Below are 25,097 nucleotides of genomic sequence, written 5' to 3'. Positions count from 1 at the left end.
GCCAGTGGTGTAGGGCTACAACTACCTGGCGTTACGGATTATTCTGCCAGATATATTTCCTATAAAACATCACAAAGTAGTGCAAAATGCCCATCACAACTTCCCATAGCCCAAAGTCATGTCTTATTTGTTCTATCCAACCAACAAGTCAAAAAACAAATGGCTACACAGCATAGCAGATATTTGGCATTTTTTGTCTGAAAAATGAGAAATAATCAATTATCAAGTTGTCATATAGTTGGCAATTATTTGCCTTGTCGTTGCGGCTCTGTGATGATATAATTTATTTGTGTGTGAAATTACTTTTCCTGGTCTGGGTCTTCTAAATCCTTCTAAGAAAACCCAGCTCTATTTACCTGAGGGGACACCACGTTTTTACAGGCTTTTGTGAACAGTGGCGGATTATCGTATCAAATTCCGAGTTTGTTGGTTAACCACCTGAATAGTTGTACTCTAGTCAGATGTTGCTATGTTTCCTCACCTTCATTAGCTCCCTTCCTCAGCTGCTTGTAGTTAGAGGCTTGCTGCACCAGGTCCAGGATAGTTTTGGTCAGCGTGGCGTCGGCCAGCGGGTAGGCCTTTGGGTTCACTTGAGCTTCAGTCTGAACATGATACATAAAACAAAAATAACACTACATTAACCTCAAGAAAGCATTTTTTAAATGAACAAATACGGCGCTGTTACTTTGAGTTTCAGGTTAGTTCGCTTTGTGCAGTCTAGTTTCTTCAGTTTGCTAATAGTTAGCTAGCCTGTTAGCTTGTTCGTTCATTAAGAACTCAACACTCACCATTCTGAGTTGTTTATCTGGTATTCTGACCCTCTCGGCGAAATGCTTCACGGAGGAGTATTTCCTTCACCTGGGTTTGAAAGGGCTCCCAGACACGAGGTATTGTTTTATAAGTAATATTCAGTAGCTATACGAACTCTCCGAACTGAATTACATGCAGACAGTTGCAAGTCCAAACGTTTACCACACGTGTGCGGGGACGCACATGCGCACTAGTGATACAATCTGAAAACGACAGGAAATACTTTTTTCCTGATGTGATAAAAAACAGATTTACTATCAGAAAGTTTAAATTGAGTTATTTAAATGGTAATGCAGTAAGTCTATGAGTAAATATTGATTGTTTGATTAACTATAACATAAAAAATATAAAAACGGAATACCAGCACTTCCGGTTCCCTAGTCCCGAGGTCTATGGATTTTTGAATGGGCTGTGGTTAACACAAACTGAAGATATCACATTTACATTTTTTCAAAACGTCCATCCTTTATTTAACTTTGCATGTGTCTTTGTAATATACAAACAATTAGACATACTTGTTCATTAAACAAAACAAAAAGTAAAAATTTCCATCAAAACACAGTAAGAATATACATACACATATACATACATATACAAATATACATAAATCTGATAACAAACACAGAATTACACGTAAATGAGAGCTTTATTGGAAATTCGGCTGTATTAAAATACTGTATATTTGAGCACAGAGAGTGGGAGAGAAGCAAGCAGATAAGGGGCTGAAATCGGTTTAGACCTAGACTTGTTAATCATTGTACAAACAGATTTTACGACCATTATTCAATTCTTTGTTACATTTACATTGATATACTGTGTGTATATATATTTGTGTGTTATTAATACTTTTTAAATCTCCGTGTCAGCAGAGGGCGCGCTCTCATTGACTCCGCGGTACTTTTGCGAGAAAGGAACACGCAGTGCATTCTGGGTAGGGCACTTTGAAGCCGGCCATATTGCTTCATCGTCCTGACTGAAGGAGAGAGGGGAGATGAAGGGGATTCGGGGAATAAGTCGGTTGTCGGTAAGGACTCAGAAATCCTATCCTGTGTGTTTATGTGTCGGGACGGTTGTAGACGCAGCGAAAGTCCTTTTCAGTCTGTGGGATTGTGGGACGGTGTAAATATTCAGGGTCGTGTCTGGACAAGCTGCGACGAAGAGCAGAGGAGGAAGCGGCCAGCTGAAGTCTGACATAACTCTGTGTTTAACTGGCAATAAACCGACTTATAACGGTATCATTGATGGTCCAGACGTAATATTTGTGAACTAACATTAAAACCAATTCACTAAACCTAGGGGCTGCTGAACAAGCCACTCAACAAGTGAGAGCTTGTTATATCTTGTTTGTGTAGACTTGATTTAGCGTCATCCCTTTCATATCCCTTTACACATTACTATTTAACTTTAATATTGCGTAGCAGTTAATACTTGCTTTTCATTATACAACTAATCTAACCGTAAAGTTAATAAAGATAATCTCATGGTGGAAGAAAACGTAATCTCAGCACAACACCCAGAGCATTTTTTTTTAGCATTTTGACACAAAATCTTGGTGGTATATTTATTTATTTGATGTTCATCTGTATAACAATTTTATTGGTTCTTAAATATTAGTATAGATCTGAAAAGAAGATTTAACTTAATTTGCATTTGCTGAAAAAGGCCCTAGACAAGAGGTGATATCATAACTTTTAAAAACCACAAGGTCCAAGTGGTACCTGTTCAGGAGCTTTTGGGTTTGTCATATGATCTTCATCATCAGATGGAGTTTGCCTAGTTGTTGTGGAAATACACTGTAGATGATCAAATTTCCATTTCTAAGTACTTAAAGGACGTCTCATCATGGGAAAACTCCCATTTGCTGATGAAGACCAGATGATATAACTGAAAGCTCCAGGACAGAGGAAAAACCTTGTGATGAGATTGGACTGGTCAGGACCAGTTACTAGATCATGAGTTTTATATATAGTCTACTATAAAAATTGTAACAAAATGAAGAGTTGGCTTTGTTTTGTAAATAACAAAAATATTTCGTCATGTCCAGAGGATCTTGAAGCACCGATCCCATCATTTCATAATCCTTCATGTGTCTAAACACTTTTCTTCTCACACTGCCCTTTCACCAGTCAGCAAGCAACACATTAGTTGTAATGTCCCACCTTCCCATGTTCTCTGTTTTCCCAGACGAGGCTTTACGCGGCTCAGGCTGCCCGTAAGGTGGAGTTCAGTGGTGCCGCCGAGCATGTTAAGTTTCAGCCGCAGGATGTGCAGGTCAGTGGTAGTTGACTTGTCTTTCTTCTCCACAGAGACGGTTCTATGCGGCTGCCAGAAAAGGCCAGTCCCTTGCCCAGCCCCTGGCTGGCTCCTACCAGGATGTACATGTATGTTTGGGAATGATGAGGGTCACTGTGCTGGGGTCCTGTGTGGGGTTGGCTCAGACAATGTGGTTTAGAATCTGCGAATGAAACTATGAGTTTGTTATAGAAAACACATTTTGGTTATGCTTTATGGAGTAACTATTTGTCTCTTCCCATATTTTGCTGAATATAAAATGTCAAATCCTTTGAATGTCCAAATGATGTTAGAATATATATTGAGGTTTATTCTGAATTGTACCTATAGTTTTGGTTGGCATGTTTTACTTTAATATCTGTCTGAACTTGATGGAAATGACGAACCTCTGTTCAGGTGACCAAACTGCCAAGTGGACTGGTGATCGCCTCACTTGAGAACTATTCCCCAGCCTCCAAGATCGGGGTGTTCATCAAGGCTGGTTGTCGTTATGAGACCCCTGACAACCAGGGGGTCACCCACCTCCTCCGACTGGCCTCCAACCTGGTATGATCCTTCAATATGGCCTGTTCTCCTGTGTCTTCACACTGTATATCTAGAGCATGAATATTGGCTTCTGTCTCAGCCTGGTGCTGATGTGCATTTTTGTGTTTTCCCAGACAACCAAAGGAGCTTCATCTTTCAAGATATGCCGTGGTGTTGAAGCTGTGGGAGGCAGCCTGAGGTCAGTAACCAAGAAAGATGTGTCATAGCAAAAACCACTGTACACAAGTCTCTGCATTCTTATCAACATATTGTTTCTCTGCAGTGTGACTTCATCCAGAGAGAACATGATCTACACTGTTGACTGCTTGAGAGATGACATGTAAGTCTCTGAATAACACTAATGTTGTATTTATATTACAAGCACATTAGTTATAAATGAACATAGACTTGATAAAAATGTCCCATACTCGTAGTACAGGCAGAGGACATGTTTTGAGTATCAGTACTCATCCCTTGTAGAGTGGAAGGCTGTAAAACATCTGTAATTAACTTCTTCACAAAGAACGGTAGCTGGGGTCCTCTTGAATTGTACAGGCATATTTTGGTGAAACAGTGACGGCTTAGCGCACACTGTCCGTACAAATGTTCAGTTCAGTTCAGGAGAAGTGGATGATTCTGCAGAAATGGTTTGAGTGTCTGTGGATGTAGTGCCGGATAATGGCACAGTCACTTCATATCACTAACATTTTTTTTTTCACTCTTTCTAATTGTTCTGCAGTGACACAGTGATGGAGTATTTGATCAACGTGACGACAGCCCCAGAGTTCCGGCCATGGGAGGTGTCAGACCTTACACCCAGAGTGAAGATGGACAGAGCTCAGGCTGCCCACAGCACTCAGATAGGTAGGGCCTTTATTCCCCTTGCAATGCACTCACAGACTATTAATTTGGCCTGCAAGAATCTGACTTTGGACCTCACCCCAAATACTGCTTTAGATCTATATGTCCACATCGGTTGATTATAGTACTGCTTACCTTTTATTCCCACCTAACATAATAATATTTCAGTTTATGATCATTCCTCTTCTCTCCTTTTCCAGCTTTGGTTGAAGCCCTGCATGGAGCAGCCTACAAGAACGCCCTCTCTAACTCTCTGTACTGCCCCGACCACATGGTTGAAAACATCCGGTCTGAACATGTGAGTACTTTCCCAGTATTTATTCCATTAAGGCTGATGGTGTTAATTTCCATTCAATCCCTTTTTCTAATGTTTGCATTTTCCTCCAGCTGCACCAGTTTGTCCAGAACAATTTCACAAGCGCAAGAATGGCTCTTGTGGGGCTTGGTAAGGAAATCTTTAATGGAAATGGACATTAAAGGAACATACTCTGTATTAAAGATCATTAAGTTTATGGCATTCATCTTTCCTCCAGGTATTGACCACGCTGTGCTGAAGCAAGTAGGAGAGCAATTCCTCAACATCCGCAGTGGAGCAGGCACCACAGGGGCCAAGGCTCAGTATCGTGGAGGTGAGCTGAATAGACGTTAAAAAAAAAAAAAAGAAAAAAAGTGCAGGTTGATTTTAACACTTGAATTGAAGAAAATGAAACTCTGTGTTCCTCCCTGACTCGTCTCCTCTTGCCCCTCTCCAGGTGAGAGCCGTATGGCCAGCACCAGCAGTCTGGTGCACTCAGCGGTGGTGAGCCAGTCAGCAGCAGCGGGCAGCAGCGAGGCTCTGGCCTTCAGTGTGCTGCAGCAAGTACTGGGAGCTGGTCCACATGTCAAGAGGGGATCAAACGTCTCCAACAAACTGGTCCAGGGTGTTGCCAAGGCAACCGCTGACCCCTTTGATGTGAGTGGTTGTCAGTTTGTAAATCTATCTTGTGAAACAGTTTGCACACTAGGGCTTCGCCTGGCTCATTATGACAGGAGAGTGTGTGCATGTTTGTCATGAAAACTCTCCAGCCATTCTACAAATGTGTTTATCATAATTGCAACAGCACCTGTTAAACCTTTTTTTTTCCCCCTCCATTTTCTGAACAGGTCAGTGCTTTCAATACTAGCTACTCTGACTCTGGTCTCTTTGGGGTCTACACCATTTCCCAAGCTGCAGCTGCTGGTGATGTGAGTATCCGACAGTCATGACAGGAGCTTGTTCATCACCACAAACTGCAGTAAAATGTCTTGACGTGACCTCTGTCCTCTGTGCAGGTGATTAGGGCTGCTCTTGCCCAGGTGAAGGCTGTTGCTGATGGTGGAGTCACAGCTGCTGACCTGACTCGGGCCAAGTAAGACATGCAGACAGACTGCTCTCTAACATACAATCTAGATGACCCACACACTGAACAAATATTAAATTTCTATTTGAGTTGACACTAACATTAACAAAATGGGGTTAACAGTAAAAAAAAAAAAAAATGTGGGTCCTTTTCCCCTCCCACTTTATTTACACCCATGTTAAATGTTTCCCTCACCTAGTTTGCACCATTGTGGCTTATGGTGGGTTTGTCTTTGTTTACTGTTCAGGGCCCAGCTGAGGGGACAGTTCCTGATGTCTCTGGAGACCTCAGAGGGTTTTCTGGAGGCACTGGGCACTCAGGCTCTGACTGACGGAACCTACATCTCCCCCGAGGAAATCTCCAAGAACATTGACAATGTCTCCTTGAGCGATGTTGCCAACGTAAGACATTTGGTTCTTGTCAGTGCTTGGTTATTTTATGATGCTAAAAAGGGAATGTAGTTATTTGTTACTGATTTAGATTAATTAATTAATCAGTTAATAATAATAATATGGGTTGATTTATTTTGTTCTTGTAATATAACAATAGATGTGATTTGTGGTTAATAATTGTGTTCTATTATCTATTTTCTTTTTTTATTTCCAGGCTGCCAAGAAATTCATGTCTGGGAAGAAGACTATGGCATCCAGCGGCAACCTCATAAAAACACCCTTCGTGGATGAGATCTAAAGCCCCCCTCATCACGTAGTACTCTTATCTAACTTGACGACAAAGCAAATTTTGTCCCCTTCTACATTTTGACAAAAAACAGAAATAAAGCAGATTTCATCATCACCACATTTTGCAGTGTTGTTCTGAGAGATATAATGTCATAACACCACTGGTTATTTATAGGTGTTGTAACAGAATATTCTTCAGTGATGCTGCTCTGGTGCATCACAATGTTCATCTGTCCACATTAACTGTTTAGCTCATGTAAAATATGAATAAATTCTATCTACCTTATGGAGTTGTATGTGTTTTACTGTTGTGTCTGAATGTAATAAAATATATCAGTTTTAGCTTGTTGGTTCATTTACAACCTTGGAATCAAGCAGCTGACAGAACAGTCTCCATTCAAGGTCCACTTACTCGCTTGTTCTGGAACTTTCAACCAAAATATGAGGAAATAGGAATGAACTGTCAAGGCAACATGGATGGGAAGTCCAAGAAATGTTCAAAAGTCATGGAAATTGTATACATCTAGAGCTCCATTGCATCTGAGAAAACTCAAATGAGGGCCTTGTAATACAATTGAAAGCTCCAGAGAGAGCAAGTAAGTGGACTTTTGAGTTTTAGCTCTTTCATAAAGATGCCACTTTATAGATCTTGACTGTGTGATTGCTCACAGCAACACACTTAAATGATCACCACTTGCATGATTTATGCTGATACCAAAGGTGGCAGGAGCGTCGGCTATTTACGGATTTTCTCGCGAGAGTTGCCTACTACAGACATGGAGACGCGAGCAGACTGGATTTTAGTTTCCATTAGTGGGAGAGGACAGCATCGTCTGGCAGAGACCACAGCCGTTGTGTCTTTACACGGGCTTTAAATCGGTAAAACGGGTGGAGAGTTGAAGCTCTGATGTGAGTCTAGGTGGCGTTTTCCATCTGTGAGCGTCCAGCGGATCGGGAGCTCCGTGTGGACTCAGAAAATAAGTCGACCGCCTGCATGGACATATTTTCACAGCTGGAGAATTGATCAGCGATTAAAGCTCTTTTGTGAATTCTCCACTCATCTCTCTTTTGTTTTTGTTTTTTTTTTAAACCAAATATCACCGGAATTCTGTGGAGCATCCGAGGGGTAGACGATCCATGAACCCGGGCAGCGATCCTCACCTCCCGGGCTGGAGAAGAGCCAGCAGGTCGGTTCAAGATCGGCTGTTTGAGGTTCAATAATAGTGAATATTCCGAGGGAAATCCCTGCCTGTTTTAGCGTGTGGGATTAAACAGGATGTGGGGACAAACAGTGGATCAGACCGACCCCATCACCATCATCGCAGCAACTGTGGCCGGGATGACGGGACATGAGGTGAGGGTTTAAGTTACTGACGTCTAAATGTCCCGGCTCCCGTCACAGAAAGGTGAGATCGAGGCACATAAACACTCAGACCTCCACCTGTGTCCACCGACATGGATAAACTCACCGTGATATCAGGATGCCTCTTCCTCGCTGCAGACATCTTCGCCATCGCCAGCATCGCCAACCCGGACTGGATCAACACTGGAGAATCAGCCGGTAGGTTGTTGTTGGCGCTTTGGTCCAGCACTTGTTTATGTGTAGTGACGGGAACACACTGGGGGTAAAGGAAGACTGAATCTGAAATCTTATATCGAACAAATATCATTGTTTAGACCTTGATTTTTTTTTTTTTTTGCAATTTGACAACATTTCAAAAGTTTAATAATCGCATTTTGAGAAAACCATCAACACAGATTCACGTGGCTCAATTAGAAAATCACATGAAAATCAGTGTCTGAAGTTAGTGAAGTGTTTCAGAGCAGTGATTGTCCAACTTTTTGGTTTGTGACCCTTTTAAAATGAATCGGTGTTATCACAGCTTTTGTGTGGTCAGAGGTTATGAGGAGTGATTTTTCATTCTGGGATTTTTCCTAATGAGGGTGAAAGTATTTCACAAGAAAATGTAACAAAAATTTAACACATTTCCCCAACTTGTTTCTTGAATTCAGCTCCAGCAAAGATCAAGCTAATATAACCAAAGCCCCAAGGTTTAGAAAGGAAAGAAGTAACCAGTTTTGTTGCACAAGTCATTCTCTTCTCTGTGGTATTTTAATGTAACGTGTTCAAATGTCCAGAGGTGCAACAGATCTGGGCTGATGGTGGCAGGTGTTTGATTGCAGACTTTCAGAAGGACTTTCCATACAACTGTGCTGAAATGAACCTTAGTCTTCACGACTGCCTAATAAGTAATATACAGTATGTAGTTGACTTCTAATCATCCCATTACCTGGAAAACAGAGAAGCTTTTACAAAATCAGATTTCTGTAACTTAAACAGCTGCGTGGTCACAAGAAGAACCAGTAAACTGAATAAACAGCCCTGGACCTGTTGTGAGTTGCTCAGTACGCAGCCACTTGTCAACTCACTTTAAAGGCCCCGAAGACTCAATTTCTCAGTCACCTTCTTACTGATTGAAAAAACACCAGCGTCTTCTATGAAAAACATTTTTTTTTTTTTTTTTTATAAAAGTTGAACAGTTTTGGTTATTTTACACTAGATTTATATTTTTGTTTGTGTCTTTGAAGTGAGCGAGACTCAGAAGCCACAAGGTGATGTCAAGTATTTTGTGCACCAATCTGAATTCAGCAACGCTTCAATCATGATATTATTATACTCATGGACAATTAGAAAAAATGATCAGAAGCAAGTTAGCTGAACACACTGTGGTACCTACATTACCCACAATTCAACTTGACCACTGACAGCTTGGTCAAAAGACAAAAGGCTTTATACAACTTTTTTGCCACAAACACAGTATTACTGCCAAACTATTGTAAACAGACTTTGATGTGTAAAATAGGTGGAGTTTCCCTTTAACGCTTAACAAATAACAACTGAGGTTAATTTTATGAACTTTACATTGAATTATCTGAAATTTAGTAAGGAATATTTAATGACATAGAGTTACCCAAGACTTGAAATGATGTTTTCAGTGGCATTTAAATACATTTATTATGCACCACTTGGAAATGATCGTGTCTGAATGGATAATCCTGATTTACAGCTGCTGGTGATTGAATGAACATTGTTTTATAAATATGTGTCATCAGCTGTGGTTGTAGATGAAACTAAATGATTGGTTATTACCAATATGATCATATTACAGCCAGTAATTATCATTAGTGGGAAGCCAAATTTCATTGATTGTACAGTCAGTCCTAGAATTATAGTGTTGAATACAGGTGTTGACCAAATCCCACAATCTTCTGCAGACAGCCCACCTCCCTGGTTTTTGCAGCAGAGTAAGATTCAGATGCAAAGTCCAAAGCTAAACATTGACTAAAACTGATGCAACAGACAAACAGTACCACTACAGTATATGCACAGCTGCCACCTACATACTAATGCTACAGTGGTCAGAGATAAGCACGTAGCAGGCGTACTGAGTGATTATAACAGGATTTAATTTGTTGTGAAAAACACTGGCTGCAGCTGCAAGTCGAGCACATAACAAGCCGTTTTTTGTGGCATAATTAAATCAGTATCCACGGACCAAATTTTTTTTTTATCTCAGTTGTCATAGAACCAAAAATGGACTAAAGTTCAGAACAGCTCACACTCTGAGAGTTTTATTCCTCATAGTAAATAATGGTGTGAAATTACTGTACTTACTGTACTAAAAGCCTGTTGTTCCTGTTTAATTAGCCGGATAGTCATCACCCCAAGGCAGGAAGTGTTGTTGGGGAATGAAGATGTGTGACTTTTAATTAGGCCTCCTGGGAGAGAAATGCTTTCCACCTTGAGAATTCAGACTCTGCAGGCTCAGTCATGACGTATTTTATTTTGGCTGTGATTGCTTAGTTTATATGTAGAATAAATTTCACCCAAACTGTGTCTCTGCACCGAGCCTGAATCAGATAAATCTCTTCAGTTGGCTGTCTAGGTTTTTTTAAACTCCTATATATTACTTTTTATAATATTCATCCACACATCGCTGTTGATTGGTATTGTTTTCATAGTTTTGAGTTAAATTTCTGAACTTTTCAGAGCCTGTTTCCAGAGTCTTATGGCAGTTAAAGACAGGTTTCCTGTTTTCTTCTTTCTCATGTTTACTTGTGGATAGTTTGTGACCAGGCCATAACAACTAGCTAAAACGAAAAGGTCACCTTTTGGTTTTGGTCCCTGGGCTGGATAAATCTGGGTAGAGATGGGAGAGACCAGGACTTCTCAGTCCATTAAAGCACTGAACCATAAATTGATTTAGTGCAGCTGCCCAGTGGCCAGCAGATCAGACTCTGGATGATTGTGTGAATGTGTAACTAACTCACTCAGGATGGATAAAGATTTAAAAATATATAGTATTGTGAATTAAAATGTTGATTTTGGAATAGGTATGGCCATTTTTCCTTCTCCACACGGTTTGAACTGGGTCAGTCCAGTGTGCATCCCATTTCCCTTTTATCCCATTTTAACAAACAATCCACTTATAAGAAATAAATCCATTTCCTAACACCTCTGTTAAATCACAGCAGGACTGTCAGGACTCTCAGGGTCTGTCTTACGATAGACATGTCATATCAAATATTACTTCTTATTTTAAGTTTTATCATTTCACCAGCTCTCTCCCAAATGTCCATGTCCCGTCCATTAATAAACTCTTAGACTGAGTTCTTTCCATACAGTATCCCACACCACCACAGGAAACTGTCCCTGTATAACAGCAATAATACCTGAAGTACAACTACACAAACATATACAGTTGTTCTGGTGCCTGTTAAATGAAATAGTGTAGATTTTCTAAAACAAAGTAAAATATAATACCAGGTTTTTCTTAGTCATTTTTTTATTCTATTAAAATGCATTATACTGATAATCTTTTATAATTTATTAGGACCTCATTTACTTCTTTCACTCTTTCTTCTGCTGCTTCTTCTTGTACTGTCATCGCTCTTAGTAAGTCTTCGTAATCATTGCTCTCTGAATAATTTTTTCATTAGAAACAAAATTCAGTTTCCATAATGGCATGAAGCAGAAACACATTTCAGTTGTTGACTTGCTTGGAGTCCAATATGCAGGGAAATGATTGCACTACTTACATTGTCCCCTGCCCTGTGGTATGAAAGGATGTGTTGAGAGGGAACAGGATATCCTGTGTATAGGGGGTCAGCCTGCTGGAGGATGTGGTTTAGGCCTGATGTTCCCATTAGTCTGGTCTTGATAACAACACCCAGCACTATCCATGATCCATGGTCAGGAATGGGAGCTTTTCCATGAAAACATTAAACATTTAAAGGCTAATTTTATTTCCATGGCATGTCAGATACACGGGGAGAAATATGTTGGAGATGGTGAGGAATGTTTTTAGGATTTTCTCCGGACCCAGAGTCTGTATTCATCACTGAAGGTCTGAAATGATGAAGTACTTTTAATAATTTTAAATTTTACAAGCAGCTTAGTTGACTGGTGGAATGAGCAGGAATAAAACCTAGAAATGTATTTTTGTCAGGTCCAATATTGTTCTCCTATGTCTTTTTACGCATTTTATAGTAAAATACTGAACAGTTAAATGTAGATTGAGGTTTTAATTCAAAAGCGGCTTCTTTTTTTAATTTAATTTAATTTTCCTCCTGATTATAAGATGTTTCAGAGCTTCCCTGTGTTTCTCCTGCACTCTTTGTGATATCAGTTACTTATTTAATTTTTGCCATCATGTCAATTATGTTTTACACTCACTGGGTTTAAATTGCTCTGTATAAATCCATAAAATGCATAAAGTTCCTCTTTCTTCTGTGTCTGCTTGTGAGGCGCTAACTGCTCGTTGGAGATAATTGTGGGAAAGAAAGAAAAAGGAGGGAGACAAAAGAATAAATGAAAGTGTGGGAGGATTTCATTTAGCTTTTTTTTCCTTTGCAGTCAGTCTGGATGCAGAGTTGAGCAGACGCTGTCTCTGTTGGGCTTCAAGTGTGTGTGTGTGTGTGTGTGTGTGTGTGTGTGTGTGTGTTATACATAGAAGCTCTCCTACCTAATATCACAGCACCCACCTGGCTTTGGGACATAGGAGGCCATCAGATGACTTCATTTCTGTCTCAGTCTTCCAGTTTCTCTGTCTGTGATGCCTCAGTGGTTCATACAAGAACCCTGAACCTGATTGACGTCATATGAGAATCCCCGGTGGGGGGGGGGGGCTCTGCTGCCTTTGGGATGCTGCCCATCAGCCTGTTTCCATGTCAACAGGCTCCTCTGCCCCCGGTCACTGTGGGGAAGCAGAGAGACTCCTGGGAGGTCATCATGTCTTACAGCTAGAGTCATCACATGGAATAATTATGTCATATGCTGCTGTGAATTACAGTTTGTTATATGAAGCATGCTACAGGTATGCTATAAGATGCTTTTCATACTTTAATGTGCAGTAGACTGTAGTGTATTATTATTATGAGCCACTCTGTAATTTATCACTGGCTAAAATACCATCTGGAATGATGTGTTAGTTACTGTGGAGCCGGGCTAATGTCTCGTCTTTTACAACCCCTGAAATAATAAATTCAAAGCTCCTGAGAACTTGATTTTAAATCCTGAGTAACACATTAAAGACTAAAGACTAAATAAGCAACAATGAAACTTAAAGTTCAGAAAAATCCTCTGACATTATTTATTAAGAGTCAAGAACTCAGTCTAATCTGCTACATCAGGTCTGTGTGGGTATGGTTTGATCATAGCCCTGGCAACAGATTATAAGACTTTGATTGGTGCACAAAGTGTGTGACATCAGGTTTTTCCAACCCACTTCAAACTAATACGAAAGGCACATACAAAAACAAATATACAGAAATCTGATGAGTAATATAATAATAATTAAAAAAAAACGTTTATAGTTATTAATACACAGGTAAAACATGTTTTTGAATGTTGCCTTTCTGTCTTCAGATTATTCTTAGTGCAGCTTTAAACATTATTTTAAGATTCCAGGACATCTGTTGTTGTTGTTGTTGTTGTTGTTGTGACTTTTACATTTAAGACTCGGGTGCTTATTCAGATGCGAGACCAACATGCTAAATTCTCATAATGTGTAATGAAGTGCATGCCTGAAAGGAGCTATGAAGTTTTTTGTACAGGGGAAAACTCTGTTTTTACTGCAACTGCACCAGTTGGGTACTTGTCCCAAATGATTCACATATCTGCTCTCTTTCAAGTCGGCTACCACAGGAATGTCAGCTGAGGCAGGCAGCGATCTGTTGAAAGCGGTATTGCTATAATCCAACAGGGATTCATGAGTAGCTCCAGTGGACAGGCCTCTGACAAGGTAACCATTGTGCTCAGGCTCAGATAAGCAGGCGCAAAGGAAACCGAGATTTCAGAGGACCCATTTCTCTCAGTCTGCAGAACAGTGTCTGATCCTGACAATGAAGTGTTGTCATGTTTCTGCCGGTGCTCAGCCAGAATCATTATATAACACTGGTTAATCAATATATTCTGTATTTTCCTTACACTTCTTGCGAGCTTGGTTTTCTCTACAATATGTGAACGCAATTTATTTTTTGTTGATGCCACTCGGCTGTGATGAACTGTTCTCTACTATCGGTCTCCTTCCAGGCTCTCTGACTGTGGGTCTGGTCCGGCAGTGCCAGACCATCCACGGTCGAGACCGGATCTGCATCCCACCACAGCTGCCCCCAGAGTGGATCACCACGCTCTTCTTCATCATACTGGGCATCATCTCCCTCACCGTCACCTGCGGTCTACTGGTGATGTCACACTGGCGCCGCGAGGCCACCCGATACGCCCGGTGGATCGCTTTCACAGGGAGTAGGTGTTCACCGTCACCTTTCATCCTCTGTCATTATAACCAGCGGTCTCCAAGATGCGTTCACACACATGCAGGAAATGTTTATTGACGAGCAGGATCGGATTCACAAGTTTCAATCGAGCAATATCACACGAGAGGGAGTGATGTACTGAATATCAGCACGGCTGTGATTAGGTCATAGGTACGAGCAACATCACTCCCTCTCGTGTGATCTCGCTTTTACACAACAGTTCTACGAGCGCCATATTAGTTAAATAAGCAACAAACAGATTATGATTTGTTTGTTAATTTCAATTTGGCAACGCCAACACAAATAGTTCCGCAACTGGACTGGTACTAGACTGTTGCTAAGCAGCACATACACTTTCCTGACCCGCACAGTGCACACTAGCTAGCTACTTTATCTACACGTTACCTCATGTGTGAGCTGAAGTATCCAGGCCTCTTCCCATGATCCTCTTCTGACGACCATACGTCATTTAATTCAAATGTTATTTCTGGAAATATTTTCATCTTTGCAAAGTTTGTTGCAATCTAAGATAGATAACGACCGTTAATGTAACGCTGATTAACGGTTGATAGGGCACCTGTGAAGCGGAGTGATACATGGAGTTAAAAGTCCCAGTGCTGTTGTACTCTAATATCAGCACTCATGGCGCGCCTCTCGTCCAATCAAATTACTTGGTCTGAACTAACTGTTGTATAAATTTGAATATATAATAAATATAAATATAAATGCACCTCAATGTCCAGCAGTATCCGTCCACACTAAATATGGACATTTCTCTTTTCACAAATTACACTGAAGGATTGAGGACAAGCTTAACAGCAATAGCAGTCTTTTAAACATCAAATTTTCTGCATTAGAAGACATTTTTAGCTGTAAAGTACCACACCAAGGATAGAAAATAACAGCATCTCAAAGCAAAACTGCCCATTATTGTTTATAAAATGCCTGTGAAAGTGAGAAGCAGCTTAAAAATCTCTTGTGAAAGAAACAGAGCCCACCTTGACTCCAGGACTCTGCATTTCTTTTCCTGGAGGCTTTTAGTCAGGTAGTTATGAACATCTTGACAAAGTGACTGCAGAGGAGCTCTAATTGATGGGGTGGTTTCTATTTTTAGGGAAAGGAGACAAAATTGCTCTGTATAAGAGAGGAGAGAGAAAGTAGGAGCTGGGCCTCACACGGCCTTATACACGGAAGAATATGAAGCTCGTTCTCATGAATAGACCATCAATACCAGGGGCAGCTTTTTAGTTCCAAGGACATTTATGAAATCTTGAAAACTTGGTAGACTCAACAGATTACGAACATGTGGAAACCAGGAAACCAAATATTTAATGTTAAAACAAGGGTTGAGCTGTTAGAGCAGACAGACCCCCACAGCCATGTCAGATGAACCTAACACCCCTTCACTGATACTGCCATTTATTTCAACCATTTATCCATCATTTTGAGCTACTTCACCATTTATCTCACCATTTAACTAGTCATTTTTATCATTTATCTAATACCTTTGGTTATTTCACCATTCATGCAGTACTTTTGTGACCACCCCCTGGTTGGCAGTAGCTGCTCTAGAGAGTATGTTAATGCTCTTTCTCTCTCCTGTTTCTCCTCTGTCACAGTGGTCCTGTTCTGTATGGCGGCTCTCATATTCCCAATCGGCTTCTACATCAGCGAGGTTGGTGGTCAGCCATATAAGCTGCCCAACAACACCGTGGTGGGCTCCTCCTACGTACTCTTCGTTCTGTCCATATTCTTCACCATCGTGGGTCTGCTGTTCGCTGGGAAGGTGTGCTTGCCTGGCTGATATAACCCCCTTCCTCTTTTGTTTTTTTGTTTTTGTTTTTGTACCTTTGGAGAAACACCACCACTGGAGATAAATTTCATTAGAACTGACTTCTCCGCGGCAGTGCAGGAAGTATCGCTGATGTACAACAAAACTGAGAGGCGTCTGACTGTGTTTTTCCTCTTGGATGAATCGTCGCGATGCTTGTAACTGGAGCTGGAATAGGTGCGACCCAGAGAAAGAGCAGGCGCAGAGAGCCCATCTTCATCCGTCCTGAACAATAAGCGAGAAGTGGTGAACAGTCAGGGGAATATTAAAAAACTACCTGATGAAAACGGATTAAAACATCAGGACTTTTAAGGGAGCTCTGTGGTATTATCCGTCATTTTAAGAATCAATGATAGGTGATGAATAAGCCCTGCTCTTCTCATCCCACCCACTGAGGTGTGCATATTGAGATGAGACTGATTAGTCAGGCCTGACACTGGCCAAAGTGCCAAATATCAGCCAGTCACCTCCATTATGATGGAGGTTTCTCCCTGACCACAGCTACATGGAACAATCTGTAATATATACGATGACGTTTCATTTGGTTGGCACAATTTATTTATTTGTTTAATTGTTCAGTTACGTCTTTTGTAAAGGTATCTTTTATTTGGTGGATCACCTTGCCTTAAAGAGCTGTTAACCTTAAAACAATGTTGTTGAGGTTGTCATGGGATCAAATCTAAAATTCTGGACGCGTGGAACTAGAATATAAAATGGGCTGTCACAACAACTGGTGCTGCATCATTCTGAAACTTGTCGACTGAAGCTTCAGCAGTTAGGATCAGTGGTGAGCACCAGAGAAAGACTGACATCAGCAGGTCTCTGTTACAGCTTTGCTATTTTTAGTGATGTAGTGAATGTATTATTCACCTTTTTGAGCGTTTCCTGTTGTTTAAACACTGTATCAAGAAATGACTGAATCTATGACTAGTTTGTTTTATACAGTTGGTACGTTGATGCCCACTTCATAAGAACAGTCAGCCAGTCTGTGCCATTTTCTAGAAGCACTGTGATGTTCGTGAATGAGCATGGAAGATCTCATCTCATTAAAAATGATGCATTAAAACACTGATTGTCTCACCAATTTATTTTAGCAATGCATTTGTCTTTGAAGCTCATAATGCTGTAATCATTTACTATGCAAAGAAGAGATGAGGATTCAGGAACTTTATTATAATTGTGCAAGCACAATAACATTGCAATTACGTCAACCTCAAATGATGCATTTCTATCTAAGACACACATATTTACAAAGAATAAATAAGACAGAGATGAGAGAGAGAGAAAGAAATATCAGTGATAAAGACAGAATCTAAGCAATAAAAGTACAAAATATAAGCAATGTGAAGTGTAAGATACAATTAACAATAAAAATTAAATACAACTAGGGTGCATGTGTAAGCATTCAGCAGCAGAAATGCAGTACAAGGTGCAGTGTGACAGATATGGAGTGATGGTTTATAATGGAGGGTTTTGAGCCAGAAGGACAGACACAGGGAATCAAGAGTAAGAAGACAAAGACGGAGATATTTGCACTGTTTGATAACAACAAACTTTTCATTGTTGGAGCTAAAAAAAAAAAAAAGAAAGAAAAGAAAACTGCACAGGATGTTTAGGTTGCCATAGGAACGTCTTTGATAAAAATTGAGTGATGTGTGCTTGTGTTTTTCTCAAAAGACGCAGCAAGCCGTGGGTGACAGCAGCAGGAATCCAGTTGTGTGTTTAAGCTCACGCCTTACTCTTTCCACTGCGGCTACTAAAAGTCAAGTATCCAAACTGCCTTTGAATCAAATCTCCATGTCACAAGTGCTGCTATTTTAAGCCCTGAAAATATGTTGGTCGAAGTTTATCTATGCTGCACTTTTTCTTTTTTTTTTTTTCTCAAATATTTTCATGGCAACAAAGTAGGAGGAGAGAAAGATTTTAATTCTGGTATCACAAAGTGAGTAGCTTCTCACCATTCGACTTAAATAACCAACAGTGACTTAAACCAGAGGTCACTAATAGGCGGCCCGGAGCCTACTTAGTGACTGGCGTAGCTTTTCTAGCCTTTAACGCATGTGATGCTACTCAGCCAATCATTTCAAAGTGAGTCAGTGAGTTGAGATACACACAGACAAGGATATATGATACATATTTATATATCCTTGTCTCTCTGCTAATTTCCCTTAAAATTAGTAAAGAACATATGATAATTATAGATGTTATTATTTTTCATCTGTATGAGAAATGAACCTTCTGATTAAATGGATAAAGTAACTGGTGTGTATCATATTCAGAGTACTGAAGCAACATAGTAAACTGTTAGGACTTAGAGACTAAAGTGGCAAGATCAATGGCCTCAAAATACACACAAGTAATTTGCTGCAGTAGTGTAACATTTTTAAGCTGCCGTCACATGGAACAAACATTTCTTACACATTTTCAATAGAAAAACATGGAGCTAACATGGCACAATGATATATACAACACTTTGTTGCGTTCTAACACTGTAAACATTCAAAACAAAGAAATACACCCTACATCAAATTAATCTGCATGATTAAAAATACAGACACACTGTGCATGTGAAATATACTGAGAATAATAATGCATCTGTACACTTAATGTAACATGAAATGATGCTGAAATATAAGTTTGTCTGTTTAGTTTCGCACGGATTAAATTACTGGAGTGACGGTCAGCACGGCTGTGGACAGTGAATACAGGGAGCCACTTCACTTCTCAACACAAGAGGGCGGAATTGGCGTAATTCAACTCAAGAGCCCAAAACCTCACTCCTCTAGTTCACCTGAACGTCACTCTCCAGTCTGAAGCAGATATAAAGACATTAAACTTCTAACACATGCTTATAAAATGATCCAAATCATCTTAAATCCAACGTTTGTATTTTCTCAACGCCTTAATATTGTTTCTTACCTTGTTCTAAAGCAGAACCACATGGCAGCAACACACCTGACTGTTCTTTCTCCCTCGCTCATATACAGCTCAGTATAGTTCAGAGTCCGTCCTGAATGTGTGGGACCCACTGTGAAGGCTTGTGTCAGGCCATGGAGGGACTGCTGTGCTGCCGCTTGACCATCTTTGCCGCCACGAGCAGCAGGACGCTGGTGAGGAGCTCCAGGCCGTAGGAGAGCCAGGCCATGCCCAGAGACCAGCCGAAGGAGGTGTGAACGTGGGCGAGGCCTTCGGGCCCCACCAGCCTCTCTGTCTCTACCAGGGCCTGGTATGAGTAGATGATGTAGAGGCTCACGCCACACAGGGTCAGCAGACCTGGAGAGAGGGATGCATTACACACACATACACAGAGCTCATCAATAACACCAATAACATCAAACCATTAGCTACCCAAAATCTCATATTGTGAGACACAGGAAATACATTGACGCATGTATTGTCCTCTTACACAACATCCAGGCCAACAGAGAATAGACTGAGACAGACACACACCCACACAGGCCTCACAAGTTTCAGTGTGTTGCTATTGGAAACCTCTCTTAATTTTGACAGCTTGTGACTTGTTTTAAGGGGATGCAAGTGGAGCGCAGAGGCTACACAAGGCGGGACTAATAATCATTTTATTGCAATTACACCCTGGGGTGCTACGAGTTCGGAGAATGATGAGGTAGCTGATGTCTGGTGTCTCATCTTTATGCGGTTCGCTGTGGAGGGCAGAGAGGCAGCGAAACAGGGAAAAAAACTGAAACTGCCTCATATACTGTACATGCAGAAGGGACTACTGCTGCTCGAGCTGAAACAACTTGCTGTTTATTCCATTTTCATTCATTTAACTTGGATAATTGTTTAAGCCACCCAAAAAAAATCAATGGTACCAGCTTCTTGAATGCGAGGATTTATTTCCCTGTGAAAATTTCCCTATGACAAAAAGATCAATATTTATATTTCAGACAGTCAAGCAAACAAGAAAGACGTCAGCTTCTGGCCTTTTTGGCTCTACATATGGAAATGATAATAAGTTGAACTGTTCATTATTTTGTACCTGAAATACGTTAACAGCTGTTGCCATGAAATTTGGTACTTTAGACTTTCATGTTCCCCACGCAACACAACCCTCTGGTGATCTCCTGCCTTTTCATCAAGTCAAAATTCAAATTAATTGGATTCTGTTTATGACTAAATACCCGCAAACCTAATTAAGTTCCCATCAGTCTTGGCTGTACTTGGTGCTAATTAGCAAATGGTAGGATGCTAACATGCTAAAGTTAGATAGTGAACATGGTAAACGTTATACCTGCTGAACATTAGCACACGTTAGCATGCTAGTGTGGCTGTAGACTCAGTTTTCTTCATGGTTTTCTGATATTTCATAGATCAAATAATTAATCGTTACTGTCGTCATAACTACTAATTCTACTAATTCTACTATCTACTACTACCACTAATTCAAAAACTACAACTAAAACAACTAATACTTCAACTTACATTTTGACAGTCTGTTTTTACTCCTTGTTCTCCTGGTGCTTTTGCTGTAATTAGTCACATTATGTTTTTCTTACTTTCAGGCACTGGAATACTGACGAGAACAGCAATAATATCAATTACGTACATCATTTACACAATATAGATGACATCACATTATGTATTTCTGCCTTTGTCATAAACATGGATTGGTTTTCAACTGGGACTTAGTGAATGATCTCATTTGAGAGGAAAGCTTCCTCAGAATATCCGTTACACTGAAAATGAAGAAGAAGGGAGGCGATGGAACAGCCCTGCAGGGAGCGCACACAGACACTCATTGGGCTGTTTAATGGTTGGTGAGAAAAGTCATTGCAACATTAGAACAAAGACAGAACAAAGCAATTAACGGAGAATTCAAGTTAGCAGTTGTGTGCGCGTGTCTGTGTATATGCACACATATGTATACGTGTGTGTGTTTGTTTGTTTGTTTCCCAATCACACTTTGTGTGAGGGTGCTAACACACAATTTCCAGTTTGTGTTGGGGTTATAAGATAATACACAATGACTGAAGATGCACTCTGAACAGCTGAGGGCAACGGGGACAAAATCTGGGGGACAACAAAGACACCAACTAGAGAGGAATGCCTTGCTCGGAGTGAGGGTGGGATATTTTAAAAGTCAGACAGTCAACAAGTTCACAAGATGACTCCAATCTAATTCAAACCTTTATTCTATTCCACACATTACCATGTGCTACTTATTACTGGGAAACTATAAAGAGTCTTTTTAAATAAGTGTTTATCTATCACAAGGTCCTCTTTATGGAGGTCATAAGGCGTTGGCAGGAGAGCGCCCAACAGATCCAGAAGGAAGAGCTCTGCCAGATGCTCAGGCGCTACGTTTACGACGGACGAATAACTTGATTACTGTAAATATCCAGATTAACATAATAGCGTTGACATGGTTAGCGGTAATCTAACTCTCCCAGTAACCCAAATTTACATGATATCCCAGATAGTAAAATAATTATCGGGTCGGGTGTGTGGCAGATTAGCTGGAGCAGGAGCATCATAGGAAAAAGAGAGGTGTGTTTACTCTTATTCTTGTTGGTATAAATACACTCGCCATATTAGCACAAGCACATGCAGTTTTAGCTGTGACACAAACAACATTTTTTTTTTGTTGCAAAAAGCAAGTGCCAGTTGTCTGTAACTAGGGTCTGCCATTTTTGTTTTCCAAACACACATCTTATTACATTTATTTTGTGACACAGATTCAAAAACACACAGCTAAAAGAAACAAGATTCTGGTGTGTAAACAGCTAATTTAATTTGAAAGACTGACAATTAATTCAGCTCTGTTAACTACATTCTGCTTGCTCCGATTATGACCTTAAGTTGGATCAGATAATCGTGTTAACGTGTTACATGGCAGCTGCAATATTTGGACTGTTGTCTTAACCTTGTTAGGCAGAGGACACACAGCTTTTTTTTGTCGCAAGTTAGCAACATTTTCTGTCAGCTCTTTTAAATTTCTGGGGTTTTAATGGATGCTGGTTCCCTCAGCTTCAGGCCAAAGGTAGGGAGTCAGTGTGATAAGTGCTGAGGTGGGAACTCATGCATTTGAATCATGAAAGATTGTAAGAAGTCACATCATTTTATATGTTTTACTGTGAGAAGCAGTAAAATATTGGTTAGTTGAGAATTTGCACTGACAACTACTAAATATACAGTCTAAAAGCCTATCAGATTTTCCTATCAGGGATTTCTCGGAGATGAATCAGTCAGCTCTACGGTCTCCTGTGGTGTGGTGGCTGCTTTTATGAAATGACAGCAACAACAGACTATTCACTAATGGATATAATGTTTAATGAACAGTCTTTAACATTATCATTAGGGAAGTCAACTTTAATGTCATCCTTTGGTTTTAGTGTCACAGCATCGTTTCAGTATTAAATTATAATTTCATGTTTTTAAAGACTTCTGTTGCAAAAAAGTAGATTCCAAACAAATTATATTAAACAATAACAAAAGTATTTGAGCAATTTTGACTGATGTAACACACAACACTTGGACAGACTCTACTGTAATGAACATCAGTGTTATCATTTAATGTGTAATTTTGCCCGATTGTGATGATTATTTTTCTTTAATCTTCTAAAAGACACACGGTCTCTTGTCTGTTTAGTTCTCCTGTATATATTCTATATTCTACATCTAAAATCCTTCTTCCACTTCTCCTCATCTGTCCCGAACACTGTGAAATTACAGTCAGTATGAAAAGTATACAGAAGCTTAGACAGACGCAAATTTGGTTTGCAGTTGTTTCCAAAGCAATTTTGCTTCACTGTTGTGCCTCCCCACAGACCAATAAAAGCTCTCATAACCCATCTGACTGAGTACAGGATGAGGCACTTCTGATGTAACAGAAGCAAGAGCAGCTAGACACACACACACACACACACACACACACACACACACACACACACACACACACACACACACACACACACACACACACACACACACACCTGACCGTTCATGCATACTTAACCAATATGGCCAAGTCAAACAGACAGTCTTGGATGTTAATAAACTTCAGTCCCTTCGGCCACATGAGGTCAGTAACTATAACTGAGGTCAATTTCAGCCCGGCACATAAAGCGTTCCCGTCTGCTCGCGTTAACCACATGGCCTTGCTTTACTGCCGCACTCCTGCCATACATAAAGTCCACCACCTCCTCTATAACTTTCTAGTGTTTTACACTTTCTTCTGTAATATAATAAATGTATTAAAGATTTTAGATCATTCTGCTTTCGTGTTTTTGATCTGAACAACTAAAACATCAAATGAAAACTTCACTATATATATCTGTGTTGCAATGACCATATTATTTGACTTTGTGTGTTTTTGTGTGATCAAATCAAACCTTAAGAGTAATAGTTTTCATTGTATCTAAATATTTCAAAGCAGTGGGAGTAATTTTCTATCTACAGGCAGCGCTGCCACTAAACCTGTGATAAAATGTGGTTTACAATGTGAAACTGCAGAGACTGAGTTTACACGGATCCTGTTCATTGTTCCACTCAGTCATTTGACTGAAATGATCATGAACGTGTGTCGGGGCGATTGACTTTTCTTTCATTTCTATCACCACCCAACGGCTTTTGTTTAATTTAACGTTGAGGTAAATGATGCACAGCAGAACCGTGTGGGTGCAGATCTCTCTTACCACAACTACTACTTGCTGTGATTTATTCTGTCATCTTTATCAACACTATCTCTCTTACAACTTAGTGAGAATAACAGGCACAGACTACTGCGTAGACAGAGACTCCCTACTCTATCTTTTTAAGCTCTTTTATGTGTGTATTATCAGTAGGTGCACTAGTAGTACTGACTGTTCTTGGTGCATGAGTAACACTAGCTTCTGTTTTAATTAATCGGTCTTTAAAAGCTGGTAAAATACCTCAGACTGTACACAAACAACCTCTACAACTAAATGTTTTCCATTTTCCTACACAGTAATTGCCCCATACCGTTGCTGTCGCCACCTGTAACACACACTGAGGTGAAACAGCTGGTACTCTCTTCAGCTGAAAGTGGATACGGTGACAACTGACCACAGAGTGAAGGAACTGAAGTTGAACTTACTGCAGATGAAGAAGTAGGAGGCCGTGCTGGTGAGGAGGACGGGGCTCCGAGCCAGGGAGCTGACCAACCCGCAGATGCCACCGAACAGCAAGAGGACCAGGCTGAGGGGAAGCACCACCACTATAGCACTGTGCATGTCTGTGAACACACACACACACACACATACACACTGATGGATTATAGAGCATCTGTGGAGTTATGGCTGTCTTGACAATGAAACTTCATTAGCAGAATATGTGTTGTTGATGAGCGCAGGGTTTCATTAAAGCTGGAAGAGGAGACTTACTCAGCATGTGCACCTCAGTCTCAGTGTACCTGGAGTAGTCAGCTTTGAAAGAGTCAATAGAGGCTGCGTGCATCTTCCCACCTGGATGTTACAATTAAAACAACAAAGCAAAACAACTAAGTTATCTCCTACATATTTGCAATTTCACTCCATCACTAGTTGTCTCATAAAAAAAAAAAAAAACAGCAAACTGCAAAGACAATGAAATCTCAGTCATGACATAAAGTTATGGAAAAGTAGTCGCCTACCTTCGTTGATAGTCCACAGCCCCGAGTGGGAGCTCATGTCCTCGAAGTCGCTCGTGTTCACAGGATTCATCTTTATGATGTACCAATAGTCGGTTCCGAGGGAAGTCGCCAGAAAAGCGAAGCTCAGAATACCACAGATGCCGGCGATGATCACCAGAGAACCAAAGGTCACCTTCATCCTGCACAGGAGAAGGTTTAATTCACGCATAACGGTGGTGGGTTTAACTGTGGCGGTGGTCCGGTCTCTCCACAGTTTACGCGCTCATTGCTGGATGTGACAGAAATAACCC

General features: G+C 40.5%; 4 protein-coding genes across 5 annotated transcripts in view; 2 read left to right on the top strand and 2 right to left on the bottom strand.

The window, feature by feature from the left end:
• Window positions 1-988, bottom strand: part of snu13 (small nuclear ribonucleoprotein 13) — a 13,584-nt gene extending 12,596 nt beyond the window's left edge. Inside the window, exons 1-2 of the mRNA XM_022743253.1 lie at window positions 789-988; window positions 482-602 (exon numbers count right to left, since the gene is read on the bottom strand). Of these exons, the coding sequence (XP_022598974.1) occupies window positions 482-602; window positions 789-791 (124 nt within the window). The 5' untranslated portion in view covers window positions 792-988. The remainder of the gene's footprint in view (window positions 1-481; window positions 603-788) is intronic.
• Window positions 989-1,727: 739 nt separating this feature from the next.
• Window positions 1,728-6,833, top strand: LOC111220225 (cytochrome b-c1 complex subunit 2, mitochondrial-like). 2 transcript variants are annotated; one of them, XM_022743242.1, is made up of 14 exons: window positions 1,728-1,834; window positions 2,995-3,081; window positions 3,499-3,648; window positions 3,762-3,826; window positions 3,911-3,967; window positions 4,367-4,491; window positions 4,689-4,786; window positions 4,876-4,933; window positions 5,022-5,117; window positions 5,241-5,440; window positions 5,632-5,712; window positions 5,800-5,876; window positions 6,115-6,268; window positions 6,474-6,833. In XM_022743242.1, the coding sequence occupies exons 1-14, from the start codon at window positions 1,802-1,804 to the stop codon at window positions 6,555-6,557; spliced, it is 1,365 nt and encodes a 454-aa protein (XP_022598963.1). In that variant the 5' UTR covers window positions 1,728-1,801; the 3' UTR covers window positions 6,558-6,833. The 2 variants fall into 2 exon arrangements, with proteins under 2 accessions (XP_022598963.1, XP_022598964.1); XM_022743243.1 differs by lacking the exon at window positions 2,995-3,081 and adding an exon at window positions 3,117-3,191 and having other exon boundaries at window positions 1,731-1,834.
• A 503-nt stretch (window positions 6,834-7,336) lies between these two features.
• On the top strand, window positions 7,337-17,256 carry LOC111220231 (uncharacterized protein C16orf52 homolog A-like). The gene is made up of 3 exons (XM_022743251.1): window positions 7,337-8,108; window positions 14,142-14,354; window positions 15,985-17,256. Exons 1-3 carry the CDS (start codon window positions 8,003-8,005, stop codon window positions 16,167-16,169), a joined length of 504 nt encoding a protein of 167 aa, XP_022598972.1. The 5' UTR covers window positions 7,337-8,002; the 3' UTR covers window positions 16,170-17,256.
• A 1,604-nt stretch (window positions 17,257-18,860) lies between these two features.
• LOC111220229 (transmembrane protein 235-like) lies at window positions 18,861-25,052 on the bottom strand. Its single transcript, XM_022743249.1, has 4 exons — window positions 24,808-25,052; window positions 24,560-24,640; window positions 24,274-24,411; window positions 18,861-19,469 (listed from the first exon to the last, which is right to left on the bottom strand). The coding sequence occupies exons 1-4, from the start codon at window positions 25,013-25,015 to the stop codon at window positions 19,240-19,242; spliced, it is 657 nt and encodes a 218-aa protein (XP_022598970.1). The 5' UTR covers window positions 25,016-25,052; the 3' UTR covers window positions 18,861-19,239.
• Between the last annotated feature and the right edge of the window lie 45 nt (window positions 25,053-25,097).

Source organism: Seriola dumerili, unplaced genomic scaffold, assembly GCF_002260705.1.
Source record: "Seriola dumerili isolate Sdu_G_001 unplaced genomic scaffold, Sdu_1.0 BDQW01000068.1, whole genome shotgun sequence".
Taxonomy (NCBI): domain Eukaryota; kingdom Metazoa; phylum Chordata; class Actinopteri; order Carangiformes; family Carangidae; genus Seriola; species Seriola dumerili.
This window is presented reverse-complemented; position numbering and strand designations above follow the sequence as displayed.